This window comes from Hypanus sabinus, chromosome 21, assembly GCF_030144855.1.
Source record: "Hypanus sabinus isolate sHypSab1 chromosome 21, sHypSab1.hap1, whole genome shotgun sequence".
Lineage (NCBI taxonomy): Eukaryota > Metazoa > Chordata > Chondrichthyes > Myliobatiformes > Dasyatidae > Hypanus > Hypanus sabinus.
This window is the reverse complement of record NC_082726.1, coordinates 69198025-69215755: the sequence shown is the minus strand read 5'-3', so window position 1 is coordinate 69215755 and position 17731 is coordinate 69198025. Positions and strand designations below refer to the sequence as shown.

At 36.9% G+C, this 17731-nt stretch overlaps 1 protein-coding gene across 2 annotated transcripts in view; it reads left to right on the top strand.

The window, feature by feature from the left end:
- kat6b (K(lysine) acetyltransferase 6B) overlaps positions 1 to 17731 on the top strand; it is a 240255-nt gene that overhangs the window by 30276 nt on the left and 192248 nt on the right. For both annotated transcript variants that reach the window (XM_059946834.1, XM_059946835.1), the window contains exon 3: positions 16465 to 16573. In XM_059946834.1, coding sequence (XP_059802817.1) covers positions 16465 to 16573 — 109 coding nt within the window. The remainder of the gene's footprint in view (positions 1 to 16464; positions 16574 to 17731) is intronic.

Here is a 17731-nt window from a genome sequence, read left to right as displayed (position 1 = left end):
AAGGCAAACATAATAAATTTCTGTTAATTTCTGTTAAATTCTGTTAAAAAAAATTAAATGGGATTTAATTTTTCTAAAGGTAGGCTCGGTGTGTTTAATTGAAGGTTGTACATACTGGCCTTTCAAGCCTGCTCTACCATTCAATAAGATCATGGCTGATCTGACCATGGACTCATCTCCACCTACCTGGCTTTTCCCTATAACCCTTGATTTCCCCACTAAGCAAAAATCTATCCAACCTTGTCTTAAATATATTTACTGAGGTAGCCTCCACTACTTCATTGAGCAGAGAATTCCACAGATTCATCTCCCTCTGGGAAAAGCAGTTCCTCTTCATCTGTGTCCTAAATCTGTCTCCCCCGCCCCCCCCCCCACGAATCTTAGGCAATGTCCCCTAGCTCTAGTCTCGCCTACTAGTGGAAACAACTTTCCTGACTCTATCTTATCTATCCCTTTCATAATTTTATGTTTCTATAAGATCTCCTCTCATTCTTCTGAATTCCAGCAAGTACAGTCCCAGGCAACTCAATCTCTCATTATAGTCTAACCCCGTCATTTCTGGAATCAACCTGGTGAACTGCCTCCAAAGTCAATATATCCTTCCTCAAGTAAGGAGACCAGAACTGCATGCAGTACTCCAGGTGCAGCTTCACCAGTACCCTGTGCATTTGCAGCATAACCTCCCTACTCTGAAATTCAATCCCTCTAGCAATAAAGGCCAATATTCCATTTGCCCTAACCCTAATGCCCTACCAAGAATTTTGAGGTATCCAGAAGAGCAACTGCTGGAGAGAAGAGGAGACGCAGGAAGGATCTTACTACCTAATTGCCTGCATCTCTGCTGTTCCCGTGTCCCTACTGTTACAATGTCTGCAGATCAAAAATTGGCCTCTTTCATCACCATTGATAATGCAGTTGCTCCTGAGGACTTTCTTCCCTCCTGATCTTTGTAAGTGAAGAGCCAGCCATTATCAGAATTGAATGTGAAACCTTTTCAGTTTCTCATGCTGCATCTTGTCTTAGTTTTTTACCCACTATAATTTTACGTGCTGGAATTATTAACAAAATCTTTATTATGTTTGTTTTGAGATGACAATAGCTACTTAAAATAATTGGCACTTTTATGTGTCATATGACTGTGAATTGTATTTAAGTGTTTTTTCAATTTTGCTGAAGCCATTGCTGCATTTGTAAATTGTTTACTACAGACTAGGCACAATGAGATAGGACAACTTGGATCACCAGTCCATGTAAAACCCATTGATAAGTAGCTTTCAATGTAAGGACTTTTTTTTTGTGTGTCCATTGTTGCACTTGTGCAGTGAAGTGACTCAGAAGATTGTAATTCAAAAATCGCCACATTGGACAATCAGACATGTCTGTAAAACACAAGCTAATAATATATAAAAATGAGCAAGTCCATTCAATGCTCTGAAAAAGCACTTAACACTCTTCATCAGCCTGCTGTCCTCCTCTCCGTGTAATACAGCACTCACCAGTTATCAACATCCTCCCCTATCATGCATCAAAAACTGAGAGTGGACTCAACCAAATAAACACTGTACTATGCGGACTGCCGTACTGAGCTGAGGGACCTCAAATAAGTTTGCTAATGGGGCTGCTCAGTCACTACCCTCACTGCGAGCGCTAGCATCGCACATTAGGTGAAGTTCAATAAACAATGTTTGATTTCTTTGAGTCTCACAGCATTAGCCAGTGCAGGCAAATGGGACTAACTGGTTGATATGGACAAATTTGGCTGAGAGACTTGTTTGGGTGCTGTATATTACTACATCAGGCTTCTCAGTCGTGTTGAGGATCGAAAAAACCATTGAACTCATTCAGTTAATAGGATCTTGTTGAATATTTTCACTCCTTTAAATGGTGTTGCTCAATTGATTATTGTATAATATTTTAAGACATTTATGCAATATATTTTTACATACATCAGGTAACTGTATTTTGTACACAACTGAGAGAGTATCTGCAGATGCTGTAAATCCAAGCAACACACACAAAATCCTGTCCTACCAAAAGGTCTCGGCTCAAAACATTGACTGTAATTCTTTCCAGAGGTGCTGTCTGGACTGTTGAGTTCTTCCAGCATTTTGTGTGTGTTGCTTTGTATACAACTGTACATGAATTAATGTTTACTGTGTTACACAGCACTCAGTTAAGTGGATCATGCAATTAAAGATTTTTTTTTTTTTTAATAATTTTTTATTGCATTTTTAAATGATTACAAAGTATGAAAAAAACAATGTATATAACCCATACCCCCTCCCCTTAACCCCTCCCCCCTAACTACCCCTTAGAAAAAAAAGAAAGAAAGAAAAAAAGAAAGAAAGAAAGAATGCCTGGTGGTTGGAAGATCTCCACATGCTCCATGGAGTTCGTAATAATTTTAATATGTATATTTATTTCTTTCCCCTAGTAACCAATTGTTTCATCTTAAAAGCATCTATATATTTAATCCTGTCTTTTGTAAATAAGGGCTCCAAATTTTCAAAAATGTTTCATATTTATCTCTTAAATTATAAGTAATTTTTTCTAATGGAATACAACCATAGATTTCTTTCTTCCAAGAATCTATACTTAAATGTGAATCCGATTTCCAAGTAACTGCAATAGCTTTTTTGGCTACTGCCAGTGCAATTTTTATAAATTCTTTCTGATACTTATTTAGTTTGAGTTTCGGTTTTATCCCTTCAATATCACCTAGTAAAAATAATATTGGATTATGAGGAAATTGTGTTCCTGTAATTTGTTCCAGTAAAAGTCTTAAATTTGTCCAAAAAGGTTGAATTTTAGAGCAAGACCATGTCGAATGTAAAAAAGTACCAGTTTCCTGGTTACATCGGAAACACTGATCCGATAAATTTGGATTAAATTTTTTTATTTTTTGTGGTGTAATATATAATTGATGTAGAAAATTATACTGCACTAATCTTAACCGAACATTTATTGTATTTGTCATACTGTCAAGGCATAGTCTTGACCAATTTGTTTCTTCAATTTTAATATTCAAATCACTTTCCCATTTTTGTCTTGACTTGTGGACTCCTTGCTTAATTACCTGTCTTTGAATCAAATTATACATGCAAGATACAAATTTTTTGATATTTCCTTTTTGAATTAAAATTTCTATTTCATTAGATTTCGGCAATAACATTGTTTGACCTAATTTTTCTCTTAAATAAGCCCTTAATTGAAAGTAACAAAATAAAGTGTTGTTTGATATTTTATATTTATTCTTTAATTGTTCAAATGACATTAATATACCTCCTTCAAAACAATTCCCTATATATCTAATCCCATTTTGAATCCAATTATATAAAAGTTGATTGTCCATTGTAAAAGGAATAAGTCTATTTTGAATTAAAGATCTCTTTGCTAATAAAGATTTTTTTATCTCATCATCAACATTTATCTTATTCCATAAATCAATCAAATGTTTTAATATAGGAGATTCTTTCTTTTCCCGTATCCATTTAGATTCCCATTTGTATATAAAATCTTCTGGTACATTTTCTCCTATTTTATCTAATTCTATTCTAATCCATGCCGGTTTATCTTTCTCGAAAAAAGATGCAATAAATCTAAGTTGATTTGCTTTATAATAATTCTTAAAATTTGGAAGTTGTAATCCTCCTAGATCAAATTTCCATGTCAATTTTTCCAACGATATTCTGGACATCTTGCCTTTCCAGAGGAATTTCCTCAGATATTTATTTAACTCTTGAAAAAACTTCTGGGGTAATTGTATTGGTAATGATTGAAATAAATATTGTAATCTAGGGAATATATTCATTTTTATAGTATTTACTCTACCTACTAATGTTATTGGTAGTGCCATCCATTTTTCAAGATCTTCCTGAATTTTTTTCAAAAGTGGTAAGTAATTTAATTTGTATAAGTTTTTTATATCATTATCAACTCTTATACCTAAATATTTTATACCATTTGCTGGCCATCTAAATTGAGTTATTAATCGACATTGATTATAATCTCCTTTAGTAAGAGGCAAAATTTCACTTTTATCCCAATTTATTTTATAACCCGATATTTTCCCATATTCTTCTAGTCTATAAGATAATTTGCGTAGTGAATGTAATGGATCTGTTAAATAAATTAAAACATCATCAGCAAATAAGTTAATCTTGTATTCTTCCTGATTAACTCTGAAACCCTTAATATCTGGGTCCATTCTAATTAATTCAGCTAATGGTTCTATTGCCAACACAAACAAAGCAGGTGATAGTGGGCAACCTTGCCGAGTTGATCTTGTTAACTGAAATGGTTGAAATTTGACCATTTGTCACTACTTTAGCTTTGGGATTAGTATTTAAGGTTTTAATCCATTTTATAAATGATGTTCCTAATCCATATTTTTCCAATACCTTAAATAAAAAATCCCATTCCAATCTATCAAATGCTTTCTCTGCATCTAAAGCAACCGCCACACTCATTTCCTCCCTCTTTTGTGCTAAATGGATTATACTAAATAACCGAGTTACATTATCTGCCGATTGTCTATTTTTGATAAATCCTGTTTGATCCATATGCACTAATTTTGGTAAGCATTTAGATAATCTATTAGATAAGATTTTTGCTATTATTTTATAATCAGTGTTTAATAAAGAAATAGGTCTATATGATGCTGGTTTTAAAAGGTCTCTGTCTTTTTTTGGCAATACTATTAAAATAGCTGTTGAAAAAGATTCTGGAAGTTTATGCGTTCTTTCCGCCTGATATATTAATTCCATAAAAGGAGGAATTAATAAATCTTTAAACTTTTTATAAAATTCAGGTGGAAAACCATCTTCTCCTGGAGATTTATTACTTTGAAGTGATCCCAAAGCTTCTTCAACTTCTTTCACTGTAAAAGACATACCTAATCCCTTCTGTTCTTCTGTATTTAATTTTGGAAGAGTTATTTGTGATAAAAATTCTTCTATCTTAACATCGTCATTCTTTGATTCTGATTTATACAACTCAGAATAAAAATTCTTAAAAGCCTCATTAATTTCTAGAGGTTTATAAGTAATTTCATTCACTTTTGTTCGAATTGCATTTATTGTTTTAGAAATCTGATCTGTTTTTAACTGCCATGCAAGAACTTTATGTGATCTTTCACCTAATTCATAATATCTCTGTTTAGTTCTCATAATTGCTTTTTCTGTTCGATATGTCTGGAGTGTATTATATTTTAACTTCTTATTAATAAGTTGTCTTCGTTTTTCTTCTGTCATATTTCTTTGAGATTCTTTTTCTAATTTTATAATCTCCTTTTCCAATTGATCTATTTCTATCATATATTCCTTCTTAATTTTAGAAGTATAACTTATTATCTGACCTCTCAAATATGCTTTCATTGCTTCCCACAATATAAATTTATCATCAACTGAATGTAAATTTGTATCTAAAAAGAACTGAATCTGTTTTTTCATAAAATCACAAAAATCTTGACGTTTTAGTAAAATTGAATTAAATCTCCATCTATAAATTGATTCCTCTTTATCTGTCATTATCATTGTCATTATTAAAGGAGAGTGATCAGACAATATTCTTGCTTTATATTCCATGTTTTTCACTCTATCTTGAATATTTGTTGATAACAGGAAAAAATCTATCCTTGAATATGTTTTATGTCTATTTGAATAAAATGAATAATCCCTTTCTTTTGGATTGATTCTTCTCCATATATCAATCAAATTTAGATCTTTCATCAATGATAGAGTTAATTTTGCTACTTTTGATTTTGTAATAGCCTTTGTTGATCTATCTAAAACTGGATCTAAACAAAAATTAAAATCTCCACCTATTAATATTTTATCATGTGCATTAGCCAAATTCAAAAAAACCTCCTGTATAAATTTTACATCATTTTCATTTGGTGCATAAATATTCATAAGAGTCCATAGTTCTGAAAAAATTTGACAATGTATAATTAAATATCTTCCTGCCGAATCAATTAATACATTTTGTATTTTAATTGGTAAATTTTTATTAACCAAAATTGCAACTCCTCTTGCCTTTGAGTTAAATGAAGCTGCAATAACATTTCCAACCCAGTCTCTTTTTAATTTCTGATGTTCTATATCCGTTAAATGAGTTTCTTGTAAGAAAGCTATATCTATTTTCATTTTTTTAATGTATGTTAAAATTCTTTTTCTTTTTATTGGTCCATTAAGCCCATTAACATTAAAACTTAAAAAATTCAATAAATTAGTCATTATTTTTATTTATGTTACTCCAATCTATAATAATACCTAATCTTTCAACTCTCATTATATCCTGGGAAATCTTTTTAGAAGTCTCCATGTTGCTATGTGTGTCCCCACCAATCATCCAGGCAAAAGAATAGAAGAAAAATAGAAAATAAAGAAAAAAACAAAATACCCCCCTACTAATGTTGTGAAAAAAAAGAAACACAACATTACCCCCCTCTATTGTACGGGTCATGGCAATCGCCATGATTACACACGTGAATCCTGTAGTAACCGATTCAAAGCTCCCCAGCCCCCCCGCAACATGAAAGATATATATATATAAAAAAAAACATACCATTCTCAATTAATATTTCTAAAATATTACTTTTCTCCCTTATATCGTCCTTAAATGTCCATCAGTTCCATTTACTTTCTCTGTCTTCGTCTTTAACCATTACATTTAGAAATCTCCGCTTTTAATCAACGAATAGATGGAAGTCTTTGTGCAAACACCTCCGCATCTTGATAGTCAGAAAAAAATCTTTTTCCTTCCTCCAAAAAAATTATCAGTGTTGCTGGGTGACGCATTGAAAACTTATAACCTTTTTCCCACAAAACCTTTTTAGCTGGGTTAAATTCTTTCTTTCTCTTCAAAAGGTTATAACTTATATCAGGATAAAAAAGAACTGGTTTCTCAGCTATCATCAACGGACCTTTTCTTCTTTTAGCACCCTGGGCAGCCGCCCTCAAAATCTTTTCTTTATCCTGGTATCTTAAACATCTTATCAAAATTGATCGCGGATTTTGATCATCTTGAGATCTTGGTCTATGCAATTAAAGATTGACCACTTTAGCACAAATCATTTATAATGAACTCGACTATCTTCTAAATTGTCAGTGAATACGTACATTTGATCTCCTGAGAAGATCAACTTTATGTTGTCTTCAGAGAGAGTCCAGAGGAGGTTCACAAGGATGATTCTGGGAATGAAGGACTAGATGGGGTGTATGTGGAGAGGATGTTTCCTATGGTGGGGGTATCCAGAGCTAGAGGGTACAGTTTCAAAATTGAAGGGTGACCTTTTAGAATGGAGGTAAGGAGGGATTTTCTTTTTTAGCCAGGAAGTGCTGAATCTGTGGAATGTTCTGCCAAGTCCATGGGTACATTTAAGGTGGAAGCTAATAGTTTCCTGATCAGTCAGGGCATCAAAGGTTATGGTAAGAGGGCAGGTGTATGGGGTTGAGTGGGATCTGGGATTAGTCATTTTGGAATGGAGCAGACTCGATGGGCTAAATGGCCTAATTCTGCACCTATGTCTTATGGTCTTCCAAAGGAAGAGTTTATTTTTTAATTGTCTTTAATCTTCTATACTCTCAGTAGGAGCAAATGTCCTTGAGGCACAGATGTAATCTGTTAAATTTAAACAAAGTTAAAGTGAGAAACTGACCTGCTGTATTCTCTTGTAAAAGCTGTTGTGGAGCTGAAGGATGATCTTACAAAAAAAGTAATTAAATGCTTACAACTGGCACAAATTTGTTAACAAAAGCATATATGCCATGTGGATTATGGGTTTGCTGAGGGGAGGTAATATTTCTGCTGGAAGTGAAGCACAGTGGGATTTATTTAAAATATATTTATAATCATTTGTCACTCAAGCAAGTGAACATCTGCCAATTACAGCAAAAACTGCCAGTCAATTTTTACAAACTGCATTTCAAACTCCAGTAAGCAATTCTATTTTTGTAGTCACCCTTTTAAAAAAAAAAAAAATGGGAAGGATATAGAGATTTAGCTTTTAAATTAAGAAAAACAGCTGCTTATTCATTTTCTGCTGGGAAGCATCTGAAACGTGGTCTGCATGTAGCCAGGTTGGAAGAATACCACATTGTTTATTTCTAATGAAAAATAAATTATTAAGAGACCCTAAAGTGACAAATAGTAGCTAAAACATTCTTTCATTTTTGTCTGAACTGTAGGGATTTTTAGCATTATGATGACAAAATGGATAGGCCAAAGAAATGATTATTAGGTAAAGCTGACCAGTCTATTGATTGATCTTAAAATTCTTAAACATGAGTGTTTACTGTTGTGGCAACCTATGCTAATTGAATGTGAGGATCTAACATTTTTCTAACAACAATGGTGGAGCAGAACAAGCAAGTCCCATCCTTGCGGGTGCATTTGTCAGTAAGAGGAGATACAAGACATACAGATGCTGGAATCTGGGGGATAAAAAAAAAATGCTGGAGGAACTCAACAGGTCAGGATGTTTCTGTGGAGAGAAGTAGATAGTTGATGTTTTAGGCACTGCAACTGAACTGGAAGATAGAGAGGAAGTAGCCAGTATAGTGGGGTAAGGGTAAGAGATAGAACATGAGCCGACATCTGGTGGATCCAGATGAAGAGGGATCATTGGTAGATGGAGGAAAAAGTGGAAATTTAGAACGAGACAGTCTCATTGTGTCTGGTTTTATGTAGAAGATAGTGACCACTCATGTTTTATGTATTTAACTCCAAAAAAGAAGTACAAACCTTCCTTTTCCCTTCTCTCCCATTTCTTCAGACCCTTTTCCCATCCCCACATGCCAGACCCCGTAAGATAAAATGGATTGTAGGCTAACAATAACTGAGAAATTCAGTGATGGTGACGAAATTTTGTTTTGTGTTCAAAAAGTTGCAATAGGTTTTTCAGATGATAATAAACTTGTATATCAGTTTAGAGAAATGGAATAGCAGACAATTTGGATTTTGCAAAATGGTGAATGTAAGATCCTCTTGGGGAATGTTTGAAAGCCAAATTTGGAGGAATCAACTGCATGGATGAAGGCTGCTGGTAGAAAGTCAGTTCAAAGTTATTGGTATGTTTACTATCACATACCATATTTGAATCATTTTCTTGAAGGCATTTATGGGAGAAAAGAAATACAATAGAATTTTATGAAAATTATACTTAAACTGTCAACCAATGTGCAAAAAAGACACACTGCAAGTTGTAAAGCATCCTTGAAAGTTGAGTCCATTGATTGTAGAATCAGTTTAGAGTGGTGAAGCAAATGTTGTATCTTCACTGAGATACAATTAAAGTAACTGGTTTTAATTTATATCATTCTTCCAAAATTATTAGTTCAGAAGTAAATTTTGATTAAATCAGGTGAACGTTTTTTGATATTTTTGTAGCATTCATAGTCATTTCCAATAAGCTGTTTTGTGTATTTCCTTGAGAAAATTTCAAGCTTGCATCACATACTGTACACGTTCAGTTCAATTGACTTTAAACCGGGCAGTCATGTTTTCCAGGTTTCTGTCAGCAATCCAAGCTGGTGGCATTATCTATGAACATATCCTTAATCTTCGAGCCCATATTTAGACAACTGATGTTCAGAGAATATTTTTTCTTTAAGAAAATAAATTCAAATGTGCTGGTGGTCTGTTCTCAGCTATATTGATTGATTTTTCTGTTAGCCTTTATGTTAGTTGAAGTTTTGTGACATGATGGTGTGTTCTTGACATGGCACATGTTAAGCAGAATTTCAATAGAATCTTATTTATCAATACAATTAGAATTCTACAAAGTAAAATTTGTTAGAGAAGTCAATGAACTGGTTATGTTGGGATAACGTTTGAGCATAGTATTTTGTCCTAGCCATCCATGCATTTAAAAATTGAAATCCTACAGGCATCAGATTTTAACCAGCAGGTGGTTTCCTTCCAGCTTAGTTCTGTGTTACCAAGGCCCAGAGGGAATTACTGGCATGAACAGCAGTTTTCTTTTGACAGCAGTATGTCCTTGTTGCTATTGATTAGCCTGTTCAGTAGAGTGAAAAACATTGATTTAGTCTTAAAACTGGTCGTTATGTGATAATCTTGAAGATAAATGGATGTCAAGTGAGGTATTGGTGGAATGAAATCAAATATACTTGGAGTTATTTATTCCTGTATGCCAGCAATAATATTTTAGTGGTGTTGAAATGTAGCTGTACTTGCTAAATCCTTGACATCACCATTAACTAGGGAGTGCACACAGCATGCATACATTGCTGTATGTACAAAGGCCTAGTAATGCTGATAGAGATTCTGTGGGAAACAATTTTTCATTTCCATTTGATGCTCTCAGAGGTATTGATTCTTTGCTGTATACTCTGTATGAAACAATTGGCTGTTACTTGTGCTTGAAAAATATAGTATTACCGCAAGTGTGCCCATGTGTTCAAGCATCGATTTGATCATTTACGGTTAAAACTGGCTGCTGATGAAATATGTTTTTAGAATTGTAACTTTAATCATCTAATCCACTCCCATTCTGCCCTACTTGCCTGTGTCTTGCACTGTGCTAATGGAGCTCAGTGTAAACTTGAGAAGCAATACTCATTTATCATCTTGCAGCCTTCTGGTCTCAAATCAAGTTCTGTAATTTCAATTGACTTTCCCTTTTCATATCAGAGCTGTTCACCTCTTTGTCCATGGTTATTTTAATATTAAATCCATGACTTGATAATATCAAATCCATGACGGTTTCAGCATTTCCTATTTTTTTTTGGTTTTGCTTACTAAAATTGTTTTTTGATCTGTATTATCTGAAGCAAATGACTGGGAATACCTTTTTGATGTGTTCACATTTAAACTAGGACATATTAGCCAGTATCTTCTGGGATTCTGGTATGTGGCTAAACAAGATAATCATCGGCAAAGAAGTCTCTATACAGGATTGGTCTAAAGCAGGGATTCTTGACCAGAGTTCCGAGATCATGATTTAAAAAAAACATAGTTTTTTGAACTTTGCACGATGCTCGCTCTTGCAGTGGCGGCCAGTGACTGAGCAGCCCCATCAGCAATTTCATTACAGGTCTTTCAGCAGAGTATAGCAATGCACAATAGTACCGTATTTACTATTAGGTTTTGATGCAAGATGGGGGAGGCACTTGGTAATTGGTGAGTGCTGTTGCATGGAGGGGAAGATGGTAGGCTGATGCTTTCTTCCATGACTTTCTGTCCCCTCCTGTTAGATTTCCCCTTCTCCAGCCCTGTATCGCTTCACTGTATCAGTGAGGAATAACAATTTGCTACAGGACTAGTGGACACTTTTTTGATCTGTGACACCTCAAGGCCAAGAATAAAGTGCTGGAAGCAATAGTAGAAACATAGAATACAATACAATACAGCAAAATACAGGCCCTTTGGCCCACAAAGTTGTGCCGATCATGTCTCTACCCTAGAAATTACTAGGCTTACCTATAGCCCTCTATATTTTTCTAAGCTCCTTGTACCTATCCAAAAGTCTCTTAAAAGACCCTATTGTATCCGCCTCCACCAACGTTGCCAGCAGCCCATTCCACGCACTCACCACTCTCTGAGTAAAAAAAAACTACCCCTGACATCTCCTCTGTGCCTACTCCCCAGCACCTTAAACCTGTGTCCTCTTGTGGCAACCATTTCAGCCCTGGGAAAAAGCCTCTGACTATCCACACAATCAATGCCTCTCATCATCTTTTACACCTCTATCTGGTCACCTCCCACCCTCCATCACTCCAAGGAGTAAAGGCCAAGTTCACTCAACCTGTTTTCATTAGGCATGCTCCCCAATCTAGGCAAAACTTTTGTAAATCTCCTCTGAACCCTTTCTATGGTTTCCATATCCTTTCTGTAGTGAGCTGACCAGAACTGAGCACAGTACTCCAAGTGGGGTCTGACCAGGGTCGTATATAGCTGCAACATTACCTCTCGGCTCCTAAATTCAATTCCACGATTGATGAAGGCCATTATACCGTACGCCTTCTTAAACCACAGAATCAACCTGTGCAGCTGCTTTGAGTGTCCTATGGACTCGGACCCCAAGATCCCTCTGATCCTCTACACTGCCAAGAGTCTTAACATTATTACTATATTCTGCCATCATATTTGACCTACCAAAATGAACCACTTCACACTTATCTGGGTTGAGCTCCATCTGCCACTTCTCAGCCCAGTTTTGCATCCTATCAATGTCCCGCTGTAACCTCTGACAGCCTTCCACACTATCCACGACACCTCCAACCTTTGTGTCATCGGTATGAGACTTCCTCTTTGCAGATGACTACACTCTTGTAGTGCACAATGAAAGGGACCTGCAGGAGCTTGCTGATTGCCTTGCTGTGGCAGTAAGGAGTTTCAGCCTAACCATCCGCTTACAGAAGACGGAAGTTCTACTTCATCCCACACCGCATACATTCCAAGAAATCCTCTTCCTCAGCACCCTTACCAATTTGGTTCACCCAATTTATATGTAGATTGAAGTCACCCATTATAACTACTACACACACAAAATGCTGGTGGAACACAGCAGGCCAGGCAGCATCTATAGGAGAAGCACTGTCGACATTCGGGCCGAGACCCTTTGTCAGGACTAACCGAAAGGAAAGATAGTAAGAGATTTGAAAGTAGTGGGGAGAGGGGGAAATGCGAAATGATAGGAGAAGACCGGAGGGGGTGGGATGAAGCTAAGAGCTGGAAAGGTGATTGACAAAAGTGATACAGAGATGGAGAAGGGAAAGGATCATGGGATGGGAAGCTTCGGGAGAAAGAAAGGGTGAGGGGGGAGCACCAGAGGGAGATGGAGAACAGGCAAACAACTAAATATGTCAGGGATGGGGTAAGGAGGGGAGGAGGGGCATTAACGGAAGTTAGAGAAGTCAATGTTCATGCCATCAGGTTGGAGGCTACCCAGCTGGTATATAAGGTGTTGTTCCTCCAACCTGAGTTTGGATTCATTTAGACAATAGAGGAGGCCATGGATAGACATATCAACGGGAATGGGATGTGGAATTAAAATGTGTGGCCACAGGGAGATCCTGCTTTCTCTGGAGGACCGAGCGTAGGTGTTCAGTGAAACGGTCTCCCAATCTGCGTCAGGGCTCACCAATATATAAAAGGCCACACCAGAAGCAGTATACCACACCAGCCGATTCACAGGTGAAGTGTCATCGCTCCCTACGTGACTCCCTTGTCCTCTCGTCCCCACCATCCCTTCCCACCAATCTCCCTCCTGGCACTTATCCTTGTAAGCAGAACAAGTGCTACACCTGCCCTTACACTTCCTCCCTCACCACCATTCAGAACCCCAGACAGTCCTTCCAGGTGAGGCAACAGTGCATGCAGGTAGCCTCCAACCTGATGGCATGAACATTGACTTCTCTTAGTGCCCCTCCTCCCCTTCTTACCCCATCCCTGACATATTTAGTTGTTTGCCTGTTCCCCATCTCCCTCTGGTGTTCCCCCCCACCTCCTTTCTTTCTCCCAAGGCCTCCCGTCCCATGATCCTTTCCCTTCTCCATCTCTGTATCACTTTTGTCAATCACCTTTCCAGCTCTTAGCTTCATCCCACCCCCTCCGGTCTTCTCCTATCATTTCGCATTTCCCCCTCCCCCCACTACTTTCAAATCTCTTACTATCTTTCCTTTCGGTTAGTCCTGACGAAGGGTCTCGGCCCGAATGTCGACAGTGCTTCTCCTATAGATGCTGCCTGGCCTGCTGTGTTCCACCAGCATTTTGTGTGTGTTGTAGTTACTCTTGGATAGATTTGTTGAGTATGCCGACAGGAAAATGAATCTCGGGGTTGTATATGGTGACATAGATGTACTTTGATTATAACGTTTACTTTAATTTTAGCAGCATCTCAGGGATGTGTATTTTCCACAAGATGACAGTTGACTTTGTGTTGATAGTTTCATGAAGCAGCTGCATTTATGGTTGGGCTCGATCCTTGGACCCAGAAAGGAATGAATCAATGATTTGCATTGTTTGTGAAGATGAGATGTTACAAAAATAAAATATGAGGGGTCTGATGTCTTTGAAAATGAACTAACTAAAGGGTGTAATAATTGTTATAACTTTTTGTAATCCTTGCTATGTTTTATAGTATTACATTTAATCTGCATCAATAAAATAAGTTACAGTAATTTTTTTACCCATCAACTGATTTGTTAAATAAGTATTTCAAGTTAATGGATAATAATGTTAGAATTTGAATAATTATAGTTCTCTTAACTTCCCCCATCTAAATCCTCACCACAGTAACGTTTCCTTGCAGATCTGAGCATGCATTTAGCAGTAGGGTAGTGGTAGAAAATAATGTAGTCATCTCAATGGAGAAGGATTGCATGATAATCCAGTTGGATTGTAACTCCTAAAGAGTTCAAAGCTCCTTTCTTTCAATTATTTTTCAAAGGGTTGGAGTACACATATGTCACCATATACTACACTGAGACTCATTTTCTTGTAGACATTCACAATAAATACAATGAAACAATAGAATTAATTAAAAAAAACCTGCACATGACAAACAGCCAGTGTGCAAAAGACAAATTGTGCAAATATGAAAAGTAAAACAATAATAATAAATTAATAAATAATATTGAGAAACACACATAGATGCTGCCTGTCCTGCTGAGTTCCTCCAGCATTCCATTGGGAAAAAAGTACAGTCGACATTTTGGGCTGAAACCCATCAGCAGGACAGTCCTACCAAAGGGCCTCAGCCCGAAAAGTCAACTATGCTTTTTTCCACAGATGCTGCCTGGCCTATTAAGTTCCTCTAGCATTTTGTGTGTGTTGCTCGGATTTCCAGCATCTGCAGATTTTCTCTTGTCTGATGATAATATTGAGAGCATGAGTTGTAGAGTTCTTGAAAGTGAGTCTATAGGTTGGCAACACACACAAAATGCTGGTGGAACACAGCAGGCCAGGCAGCATCTATAGGAAGAAGCACTGTCGACGTTTCGGGCCGAGACCCTTCGTGTTGCTTGAATTTCCAGCCTCTGCAGATTTCTTCGTGTTTGCTGTAGGTTGTGGAATCAGTTGTGTTGAGGTGAGTGAAGTTTTCCATGCTGGTTCAGGAGCCTGATGGTTGAGGGATAATAACTGTTCCTGAACTTAGAGGTATTGGTTCTGAAGTTTCTGTTCCACCTTCCTGATGGCAGAAGTGAGAAGAAAGTGTAGCTTGGATAGTGGGAATCGTTGAAGATGTTCAGAGCCTGCTTTGCACTGATAAACAGAATCCCAAATCTTTGCCTGCCTTCTGATTTGTTTCATAATGTACATAGGCTTAAATACTACAATCTGTGAGAGATTCAGAAGCAACCATTTGTAACACCTTAAATTACCTTAAGACTTGAATGATAAAGGAAATCATAACACCTTTTTTAAACTTTTGTTTAGCATTTCAAAAGTTTATCCTAGATTGCTTGATATGTATCTATTACATTTAGTATGCTGAGTTATACTTTTGTCAGACTGATTCGTCACTTCAGTTTGAAATATTTTAATTTGCACAACTTACTGAATTACTTCTGGGGTAAAGTGGAATAATTCCTATGTTTGTAGTTTGATAGTTGCAAAGATAATATTGTCTGGTTATGTTTTGTAGCTAAGTTCCAGGTTGCTAACACATCAACAGAAAATATCATTTCATAAATGATATTTTAAATAGACCTGTTTAAATAGAATTTGGGAAATTAAATGTGTTATTCCAAAAACATAACACTTAACACTACTTTGAATTTTCATGATGAAGTCATTCATAATGCTTTCCAAAGTATTTTATTTTGGTTCTGCAGTAACCAGATCATTGAATTTTATTTACAGATGGGAAAATAAAGTGACCTTTTTACATTAAGTTGAGGATTCAATTAAATTTATAGAAGGTATTCCGAAGCTTTGTCCTTCATCCTAATGTGGCGTCTGCTTTGTTCTGAACCATCGGGGACCATTAAACATTGCCCAATCTATCACAAGCTCATTACCTCCTTCCATCCAGTCCATCTTCAAAGTACATCACATTACTAGCATTTCATTTGGCACTCCTGTTTGCACTATTTTTCTTCATTGTTGTCCTTTGTATTTATTGTTACTATGTACACTGCTAACTTGGAGTTCCACATGGGCAAGGAATTTCCTTGTACCCTGATGTCAATGACAATAAACTAATCAGAATTAAAGGGAAAAGTAATCGAAAACATAGCCAAGATGACTTAAGGTATGTTGCATGAGCAATGCAGACCACAGTAATAAACGTTGGTCACTGTTGACTGCACAGTCGACAAAAATACTGTCCATTGATCAATGTGGAAGGAGTTGTATTGATAAATCGTGATGCACTTTCAAACTAGATTATGTGAAAATGCTGTGTACTTTAATAAATATTTTGTATCATTTATAGTGTATGATTTATTGTGAAGGTTGTGGCTATACAATTAAATGAAGTAAATCTCTTGTCTCCAGCCCCGTGCAAATCCCTTTCCAATCTGCAGTTTTTGCCTGGGAACAAAGGAATGCAATCGAGAGAAAAAGGCAGAAGATCTCATCTCTTGCGCTGACTGTGGTAGCAGTGGTGAGTTGAATCTGTTAGTACAGTAGTAGTGCAACAAATGCAAAGAAATCTTACATTGGTGGGAATCTTCCAGATTTATTCACTGTAAGGCATTTTTCCAAGATTAACATGCCTAATTAGATCTATTGTTTCCATATACATTCTGAGGCCTTCGTGGATATTTTGTCCTAGTTGTCTACGTATACTCCATCCAGCACACCAGCCAGGGCAATATGAGATGGAGAACAAGTTGTTGTCTATACAGTAGGCTCCTACTTACCATGCAGCTCATGAATCCAAAGGAACAACAGGGACCAATACACTTTGGCACCACCAGTTGCAGGAGTTGCCAGTTGAACTCAATGTTGGACCACCACAGGAACTCCAGCTCTGGATTTGTCCCTCTGGGTTTACACCTGAAGCCTTCCACTGAGTGGGTATAGCTGCAAAGCAGTGGAGGTTTAGACCATAAGACACAGGAGCAGATTTAGGCCATTCAGCCCATTGTCTCCGTTCTGCCATTCCATCATGGCTGATCACAGATCCCACTCAACCTCATACACCCGCCTTATCGCCATAACCTTTGATGCCCTGACCAATCAGGAAATGATCAGTTTTCGCTTTAAGTATACCCACAGTCTTGGCCTCCACCGCAGTCTGTGCCAGAGCATTCCACAGATTCACAACACTCTAGATTTTTAAAAAAAGTCCTCCTATCTTCCTATTCTAAAGGGCCACTCCTCCACCATAGGAAACATCCTCTCCACATCCACCCAATCTAGTCCCTACAACATTCGGTAGGTTCCAATTAGATCTCACATATTCTTCTAAATTCCAGCGAATATAGGCCCAAAGCTGCTAAATGCTCCTCATCTGTTAACCCCTTCTCTCCCAGAATCTCCTTTGGGCTCTCTTCAATGATAACACATACTTTCTGACATATGGTGCCTAAAACTGTTGACAGTACTCCCAAGTGTGGCCTGACTAGTGTCTTATAGGAACATTTTCTCCTCATTTTTATATTCTATTCCACCTTTACCACACACTCAACCTGTAAATTAGCCTTCTGGGTGTCTTGCACAAGGACTCCTAAGTCTCTCTGCACCTCTGATGTTTGAATATTCTCTGAAATATTGTTCCTTGTACAAAAAAACATTGTCACACATTTCTCAAGGCTAT